The sequence below is a fragment of the Pleurodeles waltl genome, chromosome 2_2 (assembly GCF_031143425.1).
Source record: "Pleurodeles waltl isolate 20211129_DDA chromosome 2_2, aPleWal1.hap1.20221129, whole genome shotgun sequence".
Lineage (NCBI taxonomy): Eukaryota > Metazoa > Chordata > Amphibia > Caudata > Salamandridae > Pleurodeles > Pleurodeles waltl.
Genome location: NC_090439.1, coordinates 311,342,404 through 311,360,490, shown reverse-complemented (window position 1 = coordinate 311,360,490; position 18,087 = coordinate 311,342,404). Strand labels below are relative to the sequence as shown.

Genomic DNA, 18,087 nt, shown 5'->3' with positions numbered 1-18,087 from the left:
TGAACACCTTCCTTGCGTTAATGATATGCAAGGTAGGCGTTCCCGTCTTAAAAAATGACTGCGATGCATATGCGTCGTATTTATACTCCCGGGCAAAAATGACGCCCAGGAGTGGGCGGGACTAAAAAACCTGCATTTGCGCCAGATTTTAGCGCCTGGGTCAGGGCAGGCGTTAAGGGACCTGTGGGCTCAGAATGAGCCCAGAGGTGCCCTCCCAAGCCCCCAGAGACACCCTCTGCCACCCTTGCCCACCCCAGGAGGACACCCAAGGATGGAGGGACCCACCCCAGGGAAGAAAAGGTAAGTTGTGGTAAGTATTTTTTTAAATATTTTTTTGTGGCATGGGGGGCCTGATTTGTGCCCCCCTACATGCCACTATGCCCAATGACCATGCCCAGGGGACAGAAGTCCCCTGGGCATGGCCATTGGGCAAGGGGGCATGACTCCTATCTTTGCTAAGACAGGAGTCATGTTAATGGCGTCTGGGCGCCCAAAAAAAATGGCGCAAATCGGGTTAAGATGATTTTTTTGCCTCAGCCTGACTTGCCCCATTTTTGGACGCCCAAACGCCATTTTTCCCTACGCCAGCGCTGCCTGGTCTACGTGGTTTTTTTTCACGCACACCAGGCAGCAATTTTTTTGGCGCAAAACTGCATTAGCGCAGTTTTGCGTCAAAAAGTATAAATATGGGCCTCTATCTCTAACTAAACCATCCTTACATCACAGTTTCCCAAGACAATGACATCACAGTCAAAACATCTCGACTGAAACCACAATTAATTTTAATGAGAAGTTAAACTTTCAAACCTCTAGTACATCTGACTTTGCTACTCTTAGGTCTCAGCAATTTCAAAAGTGTTATGGCTGCCAACCTTCCAGAATACTCCTCTTTGCCCTTGCGTAACTTGTCTCAGGCCTTCTTATCTCTTGTGCACAATAAGCTTCTTGTTAACTCCGTCTTCTTTCCCAACACCTGCATCTTGAAAGAAACTTTAAGAAAAACAACTCCACATTGAAAGTTAACTGTAAAAAGAAAATTATATGTGTAGGCTTTCACTTCAGCCAAGTTAATAAACCACGAATATACTTCCAGATTAAATTAATTATAAACACTATATGTGAGAATATATGAAATGATTATGCAAAATGATACTTTTAAAATGTTAGTTTCAACTAAATATTCATGAAACATTGATTAATTGTTATATCCAAAGGTACACTCCACTCATATGCTTTGCAGAGCAATAATTATATAAAATCATCTCATCATGTTGTGCAATATGTGACCACCACGTTGTGACCACCAGAAAATGACTACCATTTGATGTTCTTATTTTAGAGATGAAGTGTCAAGGCCAATCTACGTTCTTTCACTGTCTTGGTCTTGAAGTCATTATGCATGGGGTGCTATCTCCAGGAAGTGTGAGAGAACCCCAGCCCATCTCCCGGCGTAAAGAATGGCTACTGCGGATCCGCAGTTCTCTAAAACTCCAAAGGAACAGTGTGTCCTTGGAGATATCAAAAGATATCAGCTCCTCTAGTGGCTCCCTTAGTTCAAGCCAACTACCCTTGTCAGAACTCAGCTTTTCTGTCTCAGCAGCCAATCAGCACACTGAAATGTGCTTACAGGTGTCCACCCCACCTTGTATATAATCTCTAACCCAGCTATCAGTCAAATCGGCTTGCACAGTATGTACAGTTTTTGGCAAATATATTCAAAAAACATAAACTGAATCTGCCAGGTAAAAATGTGGTCTATTTAGGTAAAAGGAGACATATTCGGTTACATTCCCAGCATTTTTCCTTTGATGACGAGTCCTGGGCCCAGTCCGTTGTTCTGATGATTGTCTCTCTATGATAAAGTTTCTTTGGTACATGCGAAGTCCACCGCTATGTTAAAATATGCATATACGCATTACCAGAAACTGATCATCTATTGTGGATTCTTAAACATATTTGGCAAATGGTCTATGCATTTACGTCATACTTCAACATGGACCAAGCTTTATCGTGAGCATGGGGTTGCTGTATCCATAACTTGTGCTAGAACACACCCGGCACATCATATGCAAACAGCTGCACATTGTCATACTCTTTCCCAATTCTTGGGTTAGGAATCTGCACTTTCTTCTATAAGATACTGAACACGTTTTAGGGACGTAAAAGTTTGACCTGCTAAAACATTTCATGCAACCCAAAAATAGCCTCAAGGCAGGGACACACTTCGTACCAAGGATTATTTTTTTATATAAAAAGGTTGCAATAAAACCAACTAGCACCACTTAAAACAAAATAAACGAATTCTCCAAACCCTATATTGCGCCGCCAGAAAGCAATTACAGACCAGCAGCTGATGGCCAGGTCTAAACTAATATCGTAGCCATTTTTGAAACAGCGCAATTTAAATGTACGCCTAAAGAGCATCAGAAAGGGAGCATCCTGTGAATCTTCCACAAGAGCCTTCTAAAGACACGGACCAGAGAGCTGTAAGACTTAAATGTAAGACTTTTTCAGAATGAGGGATTGAGTGCTGTGCAGATTGTATTCTCCTCCTAGGAACCTCAGCTTCTTTCATGACGCAATCACTCTGCTGAACGATACAGCGAACTTTGAACTCCAAACGTGCAGGCAATGGAAACCATTGGGGATGGATGATGAATAGCTGGGATGCTTCATTTCAACTTACTCTTGAGAATGAAAAGCTGTTTTCAGCTGGTGCAGTGAGGTTTGAAGAAGCCCTACCAGAAGCATATTCTCAGCATCCATATTTGGAGAGTAAAAATGTGTCCCAAAGTATGATTATTTTGTTCTTATTTTAAGAATTTTTTTTTAGGATACCTGCTTGCACTCATTTTGAAATATGCGATGTAAAACTTACCTGGAGAGCAAGAACAAACACAAAGGATTTGGATGATCTGAACAAATGAGGAGACACACCACTAATAGCACACAATCAGCTTTAACTGTGGAAGAAATAGGGGCATGGAAAACAACTGTAAAAAGTTCTTAGAAGAATGAAGTTTCAAACGGAACGGTCATATCCACTTGTCACTCAGCCTAAGATAAACACTCAGTTAGTCAAAACGTACTGCAGTTGACACTTCAATTAAATTGCATATCATTCATTCCCTTATTGTTAGATGAGATTCACCTCTTGACTTTTGTTCTCTCAGCAACTTATCATACATGAAAGAAATGAATCACTGGCAATGCTCCTGACACTAGCAACAGGACATATCTACATAATTTGATTTTAAGGCATTAAGGCCCATATTTATACTTTTTTAGCACTGCATTTGCGGCATTTTTTGACGCAAAATCGGCCAAACTTACAAAATACAATTGTATTTTGGAAGTTTGCGCTGCTTTTGCGTCAAAAATTACACAAATGCGGCGCTAAAAAAGTATAGCTATGGGCCTAAGTCTCACCCAACAGGAAGAATGGGAATTTTTTGAGTTATGTAATTATGGAACATGGCTATGTATCACGTGCAACCCGAAGGGTGGCCATCTGAGTGCTGCCAAGAGGTTTAAATGTAGGCTGGTATGATATAAGAAACATTTTATCAAAGGGCTATTGAAGTAGCATGATAAAGCAGTAATTGTCAAAAAAGTCATTTAGATCAGAAAACTCAAGATTGAAACTATTCAATAGTACAGGCATCTGAACACTTTTCATACAAAAAGGGTTACATACTCTTTTTATGTTTAAAGTATTAGTGATATGTGTAATCAGATCCTTTAATATCTGCGATGGAATATTCGCTCAGGCAGAATGTCAGTATTATGAAGTAGGCTATCACCAATGAGGGAAATTAATTTAAAAAATGGAAAGAACATGTAATTAGAAAGACTTCAGAAAAAGATGGATGAGTTGACATGATGTGCGGCTGGACTGTATCAGATCAATCTACAAAAAACAGTTGGACGGCACGTTGCATCATTCTGTTTAACCTAGATGCTTTAGTAGCATTAATGTCTCCTACAGGCTGTTCAGCCGGACAAATAAGATGCCCTGATCCTGAGTCCAACATACCAACCATTGCTTGGTCTGGAACACAAGAAACACATTGCTCCGTCCACGCTTTCCGTGACCCTGGTTTCAGACTAGAGAAACAATTCTGAATACATTTCAAGTCCCTTGATTTGATCAACTTGGAGGGTTTCAATAGTGAGCCTGCTATTGAGACAGGTACTCTGTGGTTCACTCCTATTAGCCCAGATGTGGGACTTATATGTTGGTTTTCATCTGGGAATGGGCCTGTCTTTGCAGTTCTGCATTTTATGCATCAAGACCAGCTGTCCATCGTGTGTTCATGAGAGTAATCACAATCTAACTTCTTTCTAATGGATTCACTTGTGTGAAGAGAATGAAAAATAATTTGATGGCAGATTGCTTCCATACAGAAGCCCTACCAGGTCATGAAAGTGTAACCTCACTGATTTGGCTTCTAGGTCGCTAATCACTTGGACTACCATGGTTTGATTAACAGTCCTCTATGGTGGTCCGCTCACACAAAAACATTAGAACATCTGACTCAAGCAGTAAGAATATGTCAGTTCTATGCTAATATGTGGCAACTGTGAGTCTTGTGTGGGTTGACAGCAAAAAAATAGCAGGATGGGTCTCAGGAAAAGGAAAGTTTTGCTTCTGTTAGTGCACGTTGGACACTGGACTGAGCTTAGAATGTTGGGTTTATTCTTTACAGTGCAATCCACAAGGCAGCCTAGTGCTTTATTCCAGCAGCAAGCACTATACATGTCTTTGCTAATATCCCTGTTGAGATACTCATACCATATCTCCAGCAAGGCAAATTGGTGTGTCACACTTTGAAACAGCTCCATAAACTAATATAGCATATTTGTAGTGGGATGTATAAGTTAGGAATGGCTTTTAGTTATGTAGCACCCGAGCAAAGTGAGCATGCTCGACTGACAAAAAGAGGGGCTCAGGGGGTTTTCACCATGAAAGTTTTGAAAAAAAGAGTGGCAAATGGTGCATTTTTAAATATTTTAAACAAAAACTTAGTAAGAAAGCAAAAAGGGTCTATAAAACAATTGTTAATGTGTTGCTTTGAAATATTAAACACATAAAAAATTGACCCACATCTTATTGCATTAAATATATTCAACAGTTACTGTAGCATGCAAATTATATAGTGTGACAGCTTCAGGCCCTTTAAAGTGTATACTAGCCCACAGGGCCAGACTGAGAACCCAAAGCAGCCCTGGCAAATGTTTTTCAGACCCGCCCCCATAGGGTGCATACTGAGCAATTCTGACTACTACAATAGGGCTTGGGGTTCATGGGGGTCTCCCTCGCAAGACAATTTGGGAAAAAATATCAAAACAGTGCATTCTACTACACATTTTTCGATATATGTCCAATTGCATAATTTTTTAAGGCATTGTAAATGATGGCCTTACAATGCACCAGGATATGGCATTCTTTAATGGGGCACGTCAATGATTCCCTTGCCATCACCCACTAACAGTACCTCTCATCTCTCCATAGTCCCTATCTCATATGTATTTAATTTGTTTTATAGCATGCCTGTTACCAGCGTAGGGTGTTGGAGCACTTTACATCACATACAAAGACAATGAATCATATGTGTTTAAATCAGTGTATAGAACATTTTAAATGAGACAAAGGGGACTACAGGGTGTAGGATTCACACGTCATCCATACGGGTAGGCAGTTTTTAAGAGTGCTTGGTCTGAGAAAGCATGAACTTAGGATTCTGAACGTAACAAAGGGGTTAGGGTTGACTTTACTAAGCTTTTATTTCTACCCAAACCTTTGGTAGCAAAATTAGGATAATCAAATACTGGGAAAAAACATAGCTTTGTAACCTGTACCATGCAGTTTGCATGCAGCTCTTTGATGGCAGTTCATAGCTCACTGTGCTTGATTAGGATCGTGACTTTTGAACTGCACAGTAACAAAAGGACCTCTCTAAGACAAATGCAGAATCCCACTGAGCATTACACATAAAATACTGTTCTGTGATTTGCATGGTACTCTTTCTTTGCAGAAGGCATATTAACCCTCTATGCTATCTTAGAAGAATAAAAACCACCACTAGACAAAAAACTGTTCTCTTTCTAGCAGGCACATTAATCATCAGAGTTAAGTCACTATTATTGTTGCCTGGAAACAGTTGGATATACAAGGAACCCCCACCATTCCAGCCTCCCGGGAAATGCCTGATGCTCGGTTTCCGACTGTCCAGCCTTGCTTGCCTAGTGTCTTGCAGTGCGTGCAGCATGGACATTGTAGGAAAATGCTCTAATCAGCTTTTGGGAAGCACTCACGGCTGCTGACTGCAATCAGTCATATATCAAAATATGTGCAGAGAAGAAGTCTTAAGAATGTAAACTAAATTTCCGTGATTCTCCTGGCGTGCCACCCTGCCAGTATTTTGATTTCTCTCTGAGCTTTATTTTACTGCATCCATATAAATACACTACAACAACTGGCATACACCTAAACCAGCCAGGGCTATTGGTTTTGTCAATGGTTGATAGCTGTTTAAGTTAAGTGACTAGCACCAATGATTCGGTTGTAAATAATTAACATTGTAAGTGTTTCATTTCTGAAAATGTGAGACTTTGAATTAAATATTACTGAGGCCTGTGGAAGCAATATTGGCCTTTAGATATGTGCACTTTATGTTAGATGTGTATGCCCTTTTCTCTTTACACACCTCGTCCCTCAGCATGTTTTATATCTCATCTCTTTCCTATTCACCACCTTCTTTTCGTTCTCTCCTGAATGCCCTTTCTAACATCTCCTTCAGTTCACCGCCCCAAACAAACAATGCACTCACTTGTAAGCACTGCATTTTTTTACTTTCACCTTGTCAATATTTTGAATACTGTTTACCCCAATCACACACATTTACATAGACGTTCAATTACAACTGGAATATGTACCATTGCTGTGTATGCTCTGCGGAAAGGCCAAAACAACGACAGGCACTGTGAGAAATTTGCACTGATTTTAGCCTCAGCTCCAGAGCTCTTGATTGTCATTATAAACAATTGGTGTGACTCAGTTTAATGTATGCACTATACAAGAGTAACAAGATGCACATACAGGACCAGAACATACTGGAATAAATAACTAACACTTTTAGGAAAAAAAAGATTAAGTAAAACACGAGCAATACAAACAGAATCATTAAATCACTGACATGCATTACCTTAATGTTTTCGGGGAACAATTAAATTTGAAAAACGTTAACATTTACTTAATCCAATGCAACATCCTTTGTTACCGTCACTGGCTACGCACCCTCTCTTGTCCAGTCCACAACGTGTGGCTTTAAGTGTGATGTCCCAGAGCCAACTAATCCAACCAATCGAGGCTTTGCTCTCATGCTTTTTATAAAGGTAGTCATCATGAGCGAAGCACCAGAATTGCTGGAGCAGGCTAACCCAACTCTTTTTATGAGACTTGGACTTCGGACATAACCCAGCTAGCAAACCAACGCTCGCGTTGGAGAGATCTGAAGTTCAGATGTCAGGCTGGTCAGTGCACAAAAGCCGGCTAATCTAACAAGTGCACTTCAGACTTTAGGACAAGTCATCACTGCTGCCATTCTGCAGGAATTGCCTTTCCCCACCTTCACACTCAGGCTGGACCTGTGCCGGCTGCTTAATAAAATGGTAACAAAATCATGTTATTACCCTTTTATTTTTGTTTGTTGTGCTTCCAGTAAGGGGGAGGGTGACACTTCTCTGCCCTAAAACGAGGGGCTGCTGCACTCCTCCGTCCTAAGGGACGGGTTGCTGCTCTCTAGAGCATGGGTCTCGTGCAATCCCACAATCATCAAAGTTGGCTCCTCACTTAAACCCTCTCTAGGTACCCTGATAACAAGGGCCCTGACATAGTCAAGACTATTGTCACAATTGAAAACAAATCTGCAAATGTTGCATAATAGTGTAGTCTGTGAGCAAAGTTCCAACCATCGACGGTACTTTCAACTCAAATGAGTTTTTCCTGACATTCTATCAGAAGAGGAAAGGGTAATTATTCAGTAACAATGCCAAGAATAAGGAGTGGTTGCTAAACATATCAGTGATCCAAGATGTTACCAAATCTAACAAGTGTTTAACTTGTGGCTGTTTCCGCAGTTCATGGGTACCAACATGCATATCTGGGACTGGGGTTGATTATTCAGCCTCAGACTCAAGGCACCATTTATTATTTGGCAGATGGGATGCTCCATCAAAACGAGGCAGATAGCACATCTGCAATATTACAGGTCTCTCAGTCTACAGTACATATATAATACAACGGACTGGTCATTCACCACATTTGTGATGAAGTAATCTGTCTGCCAAACTCTAAATAAGGTCCTTAGACCCACAGCAAGAGATAGAAAGACAGAAAGGGTAAAATGAAGGAAGAGAAAAGGAAACAGTGGTAAAGGGATGAAAAATAATGTGTGGTAGTAAAATAAAGAGGGAAGTGTAGGCTGGTGGAAAAATGAGGCTTGTGGTCGAATTAAGACCAGACGGTCTTGGTATTCAGCATTCCCAGCTTTCAGCAACACAAGTGGTGGGCTCCTAAGAAAAACTTTTGGAACCTATATGTATATCTTTTTTAGAAGTTTAGGCATTGTAGTTAGGCTTTGTTGTGGTGAGTTCATATTGAGTGTTGTACTATGGTACTGGTATGCATCATGTGTCAGGCTTCCATTGTGTCCATAAGAATGTCTGATATTCTAAGTATGTCCTGGTAGCTACAGTAGGATCTACAGTACAGAAGATAGAAACATCAATGAAATATGAGGTCATATCTAAATGTATTTACACATTAACACCTCTTTTTTGCTTTTTTAGATGTAGCTGATACTACAACAGCCCCTTCACCTGGTGTGATATAGTTCCAACACCCTGCTAACTGCATTTTCTAGGAAAAGGTGCCTGTTTTAATGTAGAGACCAGATGTATTCGGAAATGGCATTGCTCGCAGGGAAAGCAGATCCGGACTTCACCGGCTTTCGGTTTAAAAACCTTGAAGACTTGTGTGAGGTAGAGACAAAGAAAGGGCTGTTCTACAAAAATGCTAAGCTGCTCCTTCCGGGGGAGGACAAGTGCTACAGAGGGCATCTGGAAGACCGCACCAGGCATGTTATCATCAACGTAGGTGGCATCAAGTACAGGATTCCATGGACCACCCTGGAGGACTGCCCTTTGACAAGACTTGTAAAACTTAAATCTTGTAACAACTATGACGAGATCATGGACATCTGTGATGATTATGACATTAGCTGTAACGAGTTCTTTTTTGACCGCAACCCTTGTGCCTTTCGGACTATTATGTCATTTATGGCAGCTGGGAAATTAAGGATACTCCGGGAAATGTGTGCCCTCTCCTTCCAAGATGAACTGGTGTACTGGGGGATTGAAGAGGAGCACCTTGAGTGGTGCTGCCTCCGGAAGCTGCGCCAGAAGGAAGAGGAGATGGCAGAAGCAAGAATGTATGAGGGGGAATTTTGTATATTTAAGGATGAATCGCAAAGTGCCTTGCAGGACCACAGTCGTCTGGATCAGTGCATGAGAAGACTCAGGGATATGGTAGAGAACCCACACTCTGGGATCCCTGGGAAGATTTTCGCCTGCCTCTCAGTCTCTTTTGTGGCCATCACTGCAGTCAGTCTCTGCATCAGCACCATGCCAGATCTAAGGGAAGAAGAAGATCGGGTGAGTGCTTTCAGTGGTAGCTATAAGTGCATGTTTAAAGTTTGACAAAATCATAAAAAAGAAAGGACACAAATGAAAAAAAAAAACTAAAGAAGAAGAGAAACACATAAAAATAAAGTAAAAAATAAAGGCAGTTGGTATGTGCCAACAGTCATGGTTCAGTTGTACAATTATTTATGGGATGCCATGAAAGCAACCCACAGTTTACTGGTTCTGAAAAGACTGGTGAAAGCTTTACAGTCCACTAGTGATCCAGGTTTCTTATTCGGACATCTAGAAAGGTTAATGAAAGGTACATAGAAAGATTCAGAGGATGTTGAGTAATTGGCAGCAAGATTTACTATGGACACATCTCAAAATCAGCTGAGGGTAAGGTGTGAGTGGACAATACAGTCCTTCAAAGACTTCTTTTTGTGTATGAGCATTCAAGGTATTCAAGAAACATACTCTCTTTTCTAATGAGTGCCTGTTAGCTAGAAGGTTACATTACTTCAATGTGGAGTATGAAGAACCAAGCTGAGTGGGCAACAACGTGCCATGTGGTATTTTAAACATGCACATAACTTTACAACAGTGTTTAATTTGTATTTCTGCGTATCAATGTTTTTGTTCTCTCCATTTTCACACATCATGCTTGGTGCAGTCTAGGTGCTATCAGATGGATTGCTGCCAGACTCTTATTATTTATGCATTTAGGAGTTTGTGTAGCACCACATATCACTTGCTCACTTTAGGGATTAAAAGAAGAATACATGGATTGACAGGAAATATAGAGGCCAGAGTCCATTCATTTGAGGGGACTGATCTGGCATTCTTTGTTCTCTCCCTTAATGAGGTAATCCCTAGTTGAGGTCCATGCTGTACCTCACTTTTTGCTTCACTGATGACAAAGTGTTCCTGGGGATAGTCTTCATGGAAGAAAGCAAAGAAAACACAACCTGCATCCATGACATGTGGAAAGCACACTTTCACCCCATGGTGCTTATTAACTGATGTTTATTGTCACCACACCATGGAACTGGTTTCATCTATCTCAGAAAGACAAAAGCTGAGTGCACCCACTGGGTTTTGAACCTGTGGCCATGATGTCAATCACAGATTCCTGCACTGCATGTATTAATCCACTGAGCCATCAAATCCAGTTGTATGCACCTAAGGGGGAAAACGAAATATACTGAAAACCTAACCAGAGAAGTGCCAAGTGGCATTGTAGTATGATAGCTAAGTTGTAAAATACATTGTGAACGAAGCCGGGGCGTAATGTATTCCTTGCAGTCTCTGCGGTGTATGGGGCCCCCAACACTATAAGGGCCCTCAACCCTTCGAGGGATCGGGGATGGGGCTCAATTCCACCCAAGGCCAGAGAATATCTGTGATATATGAGAGACTCCGGGCCCCCTTTGCACATTCTGCACGGGGCCCATCCTTGCATGTTACACCACTGGAACAACAACAAAACCCTGAGGGATGCTGCAAGAGGACATAGTATCAGTTGCAAGAACCTCCATCAATAAGCTTACCCAAGTGTTATTGAGAGCACATTTTTGTAAAAATAGTACTTGGGACCCTTCGATATTTATTTGTGAAGGGTATATACAGACCAAGGGATACCGTTATTATTCTTGTTCAGTATTTATAAAACTCTGAGCATGCGCTTTGCTTTTTATTACACCATGTCAGGTTTTGAAAGGTGTAAGGAATCTCAGCACAGGAGGAGGAAGGCAGGAGGGTATATGTGAAAGGCGGAGAGGCACAGCGAAGGCAGTTTTGAGAGCTAAGAACTAAATGGAACGAATATGATGTTATATAGTTGAATATGGAGACAACATATTTACGAGAGTATGAACCACGAGGGAGAAAAACTCAAGACCAGAGTGTTGAGGGAGAGGCCGTGGAAAATATGAAATTATTGATCAAATTAATTTTGTAAAATATCTACAGCAGAACACAGAAACTGAATTCTGCTTTTGCATTACATAGGGTTTATTGAATGTTTGGCAGCTGTGGGACATTGGAACAAAGTAGTAGATGTCACTTTCTACCTATTAAGAGTGTATAAATGGTGTCCGACATCTGCCAAACTCTAACCAACCCGTCAATTACAGATGGCGTAGCAAACTTATAGGTGGATAAAGAAATGTGACTAGACATCAGTGCTTAAGTTGTAAAAGAGTAAGGGCCACATGTACGTAGCTTTTTGTTGGTTGCAACCAAAGAAATGTGTTTGCCTATTTACAAATCTCTATTTTGCGAGTCGTTATGCAGTTACTGAATCGCAAAACAGAGTTTGTGATTTGCAATTAGGAAGAGGGCGTTCTGAGTACGTCCCTTCCTAATTGCGACCTGCAAGGGGATGTATACTTGAAACGTGACTGTGAATGCGGTCGCAAAACAATCACAGTTAACACCAATTTGGAATTGGTGTTAAGCCATTCGTAAACAGTGTAGTGAATCCTAGATGGTTTAAATGGGATAACAAGAGTTAGCTTCGCCTTTGGCTCGCAGACTAGTGCCCCTGTCACCTAGTGACTTTTAACCTACTTAGCTTGCTCTGTCTTAGACCATTTATTTAATTAATTCTTCTAAGATGGCTGCCTTGTTTATAGTTAGGCCCTTTTGTTTAGAGTCATGTTATCAGTGTCACCGCGCTAAGGCGTCAACTCATGCGACAAAGACAAACAAACTGTAGGTGCTCACATTAGAAATTACTGTCCCAAGCATGCAGTGTTATCTATTGTTTTGGAACAACCTACGTCAGGGGTCCAAGTAGATCTGTATAAATACATCACACTTTAGACAGATAATCAGAGGGATTCCGACCAGATACCATAGCTTCTATCGATGCTGCATGTCGCCTTGACGCTGACCCGGACTTCGTGTTCTTCCGAAGTCTGAGCTCGAGACCTCATTTCAAGGTAATCAGGCTTGGGGGCTCCTTCCAGGGACTTGGCATTGGCAGATTCAGTTTAGCATACCCAGCTCTCCTCTAGGTAGAAGGTTAGGTCTATCACAATAGGGTACTAGGACATATTGGGGGTCATTATGACCCTGGCGGAAGGCGGAGAAGCGGCGGTAAGACCGCCAACAGGCTGGCGGTCTTTTTTTTTGTATTATGACCATGGCAGTTACCGCCATGGTCATCCGCCGGTTCTCCGTTCCGCCCGCCAGGGCAGAGACGACCGCCGGGCTGGAGACCTGGGTCTCCAGCCCGGCGGTCGTCACTATACCGCCGGCGGTATTTTGACCTGGCTTACCGCCGTGGATTTCCTGCGGTTGGAACCGCCATGAAATCCATCAAGCACTATCAGTGCCAGGGATTGCCTTCCCTGGCACTGATAGGGGTCTCCCCCACCCCGACACCCTCCCCTACACGCCCCACCACCCCTGCCACCCCTAAAGGTGGCAGGGCCCCCCTCCCCACCCCGACCCCCAACATCACAGAACTCACACACACACGACACGCACGCAGGCACCACCAACACACACACGCACACACACCGACATACATGCCTTCATCCACACACACAGTCAGACACGCACACCCACATACAAACATACATGCACACATCCATACAGACATACCCACAGACATACATGCACTCATTCCAATACACGCAACACCCCGCAAGTATACACGCACACACACACCCCCTCTACATACACAGACGCACACCCCCATGCACCCACACAACACACAACACCCCCCTCTCCTAACGGACGATCGACTTACCTGTTCCGTCGATCCTCCGGGAGGGTATGAGGGCTGCTCCGCCGACACCACACCGCCAACAGAACACCACCACGCCGAATCACAGGACGTTATTTGGTGGGCGGTGTTCTGTTGGTGTGGCGGTGAAGGTGGAGCAACCTCCACTTCCCCGCCGCCCGCCAGTATGGCTGTTGGCAGCTCTTCGTCGGAAAAAGGACGGAGAGCAGCCAACAGTCATAATACACCGAGCGGCAAACCGCCACTACTGGCGGTCTTCCGCACGGCGGTCCCTCGGCGGTCTTGTAAAAAGACCGCCGAGGTTGTAATGACCACCTTTATGTCTTTCCATGCTAACGCAAGATGGTGGGGGTCTTCATCATCATGACTCTCGTCTTTACAATTCTATTTCATGCACTGTCCATTATCCAAATCATTGCAGCCCATGCGATTTACAGTACTGTATTAAATAAAAACTATTGAAACATTACTGCATCTTCGTTATTGCCTGTGTTTGGTTGAGACATGATATATCTGTGAGAAAGAGGTAATCTCAGTTTAACCACAACACTCCCTGAGATGTCATACTTCTGAGTCCATGCGTAACGGCTGCCACAAATCAGCTTTAACTGTGTGGGTTTTTGGTGAGGTACTGCAAATGAGCCGGAGGGGTTGGGATTACAGTTGCGACTTGTTGTAGGATAAAGCATAGCCACCTACAAACATAAGTACTGTCATCCTTGAACCAGCAGACTTGCCCAGAGCAAGAGTCCAAACTACGACAACAGGAAGGGGCCCCCAAGGAATTGTAGCAAAACAGTGGTCCCACAGACCACTGCTTGCACTGCAAATTTTAAAAGAAAACTTTTCATTCTTATTTTTGAACTGCAGCCCGTTTTCCTCTAAGGAAAACGGGCTGCATTTTAAAAATAATAAGAAAACTGCATTATTGAAAAAGTCACAGACATGGTGGTCTGCTGAACTCAGCAGGGCACCATCCTTGTAAGTGCAGCCATTCCCAAATTGGTTGCGAACTGCAACCTACCTCATGATAATTAATGAGGCAGGTCCCTCGCGACCCATGTGGGGATCACAAACATTGTGGTTAACTCTGTTGTACATTTTGTTTTGCGACTCACAATTTGCAATTGGCAGAGTCACAAACAATAGGTCGTACATCTGACCCTAATTGTTGGCACCCTAGGTTTTTCTCATAAACCTACTGAATGTCAGTGTGAATAACCAGGCTGGCTTATTTAGATTATCCCATGCCTCTTTGATACAACACCAGACACTTCATGTCCCTTTAGGTCACTCTAGCAGATATTTTCCATTCCTAATCTCTTTCTATGTCATGTTTATTTTCCATCTTTCTCCTTCTCCTTCTAGCTGCCTTGTTTGTTTTTCTCAATCTTGCTCTCAGTCAAAGTCTAATGAGGAAAAATAAGTGCTGGTCCCTAAAAATAAGTGCCGGTGGGTCCTACCTGAAAATCTTGGCTCAAATTAGGCACTGGATGGCGTGCGCCTATGGATTCCATGAACACTTACGATTGATGGTGGTGGCAGCTTCATCAACACCCATCGGTCGGTGGTTGTGGCAGCTTCATCAACATCCATGTTTAATCATTCCTTGTATACAGGAAGAGTGCAGGAGGATTGCAGAAAAGCGCGTTCAAGTCCTGTGACATAAAAAGGGAAGCAGAGAGGTCTTGTACATGTGAATCAGTACGATTAAATTCTAGGTTATATCATGGCATTGACTATACTAATGAGAGACACCTGGGACACTTTTCAATAACCACTATCCGCTATTTAAACCACACATATGAATTGTCAGATTTTTTTCAATTGTGCATAGGTATCTAAATGCAGCGTGCCACCAGCCGCATATTACTGATCAAGATGAACACTGCAATGTCCTGACAGCACTCCAAGCACCAATCAGGTATTGTTAGACTGGGCACCGTCATAGAATTGACTGACCTACGTGGGTAAAACATAGATAAATCTTATCATTAATTGACCTATATAGGGAACACCTAAAATGCCTCTTTGCATTAATTGTCTCATGGGCAGGGTTTGACTGGCCTATATGACAATCAGACAGTGCCCGATGGGCTAGTGTGACAGATCAGTGTGTGGGCCATTTTTTTGGTTGTTTCTGGGCCTGTTTTATGGACATCTGGGCCGTTTTTTGCGTTGATTTCCCTGATATTAAAACAAACATTGCCTGCAGCAAACACAAACGCATGCAGTCTCTCAGACCTTGCAAAATACGGATGCAGCAGGCCTTTACGAGTTCAGAAATGGCCTGATTTGCAATTGAGAGTCTCCTTTTTAGCTATATGGTTCGTTAATAGGGGATACTTTTATTTTGGTGCCCGGGCCTATTTTTTGGCCCTATCCTACCCTGCTCATGGGCACACCTTAAAGTGTAAGAAAATCATAGTTTGCCAGTTTGGTAAACTATGCAGAACTATGTAAACCACATGATCACAAAGGTTATTTGCTGTTTAAACCTCCTTGGAAGCTTTTGTTTTCTGTTAGCAGGGCAAAAGAAAATATTTATATCATTAAACAAGTCCACTTGGACCTGAGGGTCAGAAGTATCATTATTTTGAATAACAATTACCTGATTGTGAATTTCTGCGAAACGCAATTAGGTAATCGCTATTTGAATGTATAAAACTCCAGGAGTTTCATTTAGCATTTCCGAATGGCTCGCAAATCAATTTACCTCATTAATATTCAGGAGATAGGTCACAATTTGCGACCTATTAGAAATGCTAAATTCACAGGGATGGTGGCCTGTTGGGCACATTAGACCACGATGTCTGTGACTGCTTTTAAATAAATCTTTTTTTTTAAATGCAGCCTGTTTTCCTTATAGGAAAATTAGATACGTTTGAAATAGAAAAATGAAAAGTTTTCTTTTCAGTTGTTAAGAGCAGGCTTGGGACCACTGCCTGCTCTTAAAAAACGTTTTTGCATGCATTCACAAAGAAGAAGGGGTCCTTTGAGGACCCCTTCCCATTTGCAAATGGCTTATCACCATCTTGAAGTAGGTGTTAAAATGGGAATGTTTTGCGACCGCATTTCGATCACAAAATATTCCTACATACTGCTGAAATTCAGTATTAGGAAGGGACGCCCTTGACATGCCCCTTCTTAATACCAAATCAGTATGTATGCGCAATTCCAAATTGCGATTCGGTAACATATTACTGAATCACAAATTGGAACTCATACATACCAAAATGCATTTTTACTGTTTCAAACAGCCCGATCAAGTCGGTTGCAACTGCAAAAATGCATGATATATATGGCCCACGATTCCAAAACTTTGTAAACTTTTCTTTAACTGTGGTATTGAAAATAGAAGTTCTTTGTAAACTTAAAATATGCTTAAAATGACAAAAAAAACAACGAACATATAGTTCACAGGACTAACCTATATTGCTAAAAGTTTGCAAACGTAATTTATACTTTAAAAGCTGTTGGGCAAGTCCCTGTTTTCTATCTTGATAAATGATTCAATTTGAAACACACAGCTTAGTTGCTGTAAAACATGTCATTTATACAATGTATTTGATTTTCATAGTTTACAAAACCTAGACAATATTTGTGAAAACGTATTTCGGATATGATTAGGAATATGTAAAAAGTTGCCAAGAGATATTTGGCATGAGTATTACATACTAGCTCACATTTCGCAATTACAATCTTCATTGCTGAAAATATATATGTTTGGGAAAGATTTGCAAATATTATTTCAGTACAATTTACAAATTAATTGTAAATTCCTGAAACCGTAACTTTAATATGATTTACCAAGAAAGAAACTTTTATGAGCCAGATGTTTGCATATAGTTTATATCCTTGAAATAATTTTACAAACATGATGTACACTTAATAAAAAAGCATCTAACCAGTAAGATGCCAAAGACTTGCAACATAATTGTAAATTTTGTAAATGCAGGGCTTTTAAATGGTCTACAAATCTGAGAGCATTTTAAACTACTGGTACATAGTGTTAGACACATCATGGCATTAAGAGGGAAATGTACGGGGTACATTGTGGTAATGGCTCGTTGTACGGGGGGTTGCACTACTAAATATCGATCCCTAGAATATCGTGGTACAAAAGCATCAAGGGACAAAATATCGAAAGGTGACAGCATCGAGGATGACTGGTTTTAGGATTCCAAGGCCCAGCATTCTCTGTTGACAGGGACGCTTTGACACCCACTGCGAGGGCATGGCCTTGGTCAACCCCAGACCAAGATTGAGACCATCAACATGCATCATTGACTGGCAGAGGCTGGGCTGAACTACCCCCCTTTCGTTCTACATTTAAATCTATAACTGTATGTTAAAATGGACACATGAAAAGCTGTAAGTAATATTAATACCTGTCCCAAAAGTACAACCATTGACAGTATTTTACAGGGTGCAGTGGGGGTAAATAACTAAAGAAACTGTGCTGACCAAGAGAAGATTATGACATGAATGACTGGGTTCTGGCATCCTGCCTGTGGATCTGAGCACTGAAGTTCAAGAGGAAAATATCATCAGGAGCCCAAATCAGTCTAGTGTAGTGATCACCTCTCCTTCTGACCTATCCCCATCTTAGCGTCTATTGAACCAACTACTAAAAGAAAAAG

At 41.8% G+C, this 18,087-nt stretch overlaps 1 protein-coding gene across 1 annotated transcript in view; it reads left to right on the top strand.

Moving 5' to 3' along the window:
* Positions 1 to 18,087, top strand: part of LOC138282357 (potassium voltage-gated channel subfamily G member 2-like) — a 913,601-nt gene that overhangs the window by 435,709 nt on the left and 459,805 nt on the right. The window contains exon 4 of the mRNA XM_069219780.1: positions 8,854 to 9,717. Coding sequence (XP_069075881.1) covers positions 8,959 to 9,717 — 759 coding nt within the window. The 5' untranslated portion in view covers positions 8,854 to 8,958. The remainder of the gene's footprint in view (positions 1 to 8,853; positions 9,718 to 18,087) is intronic.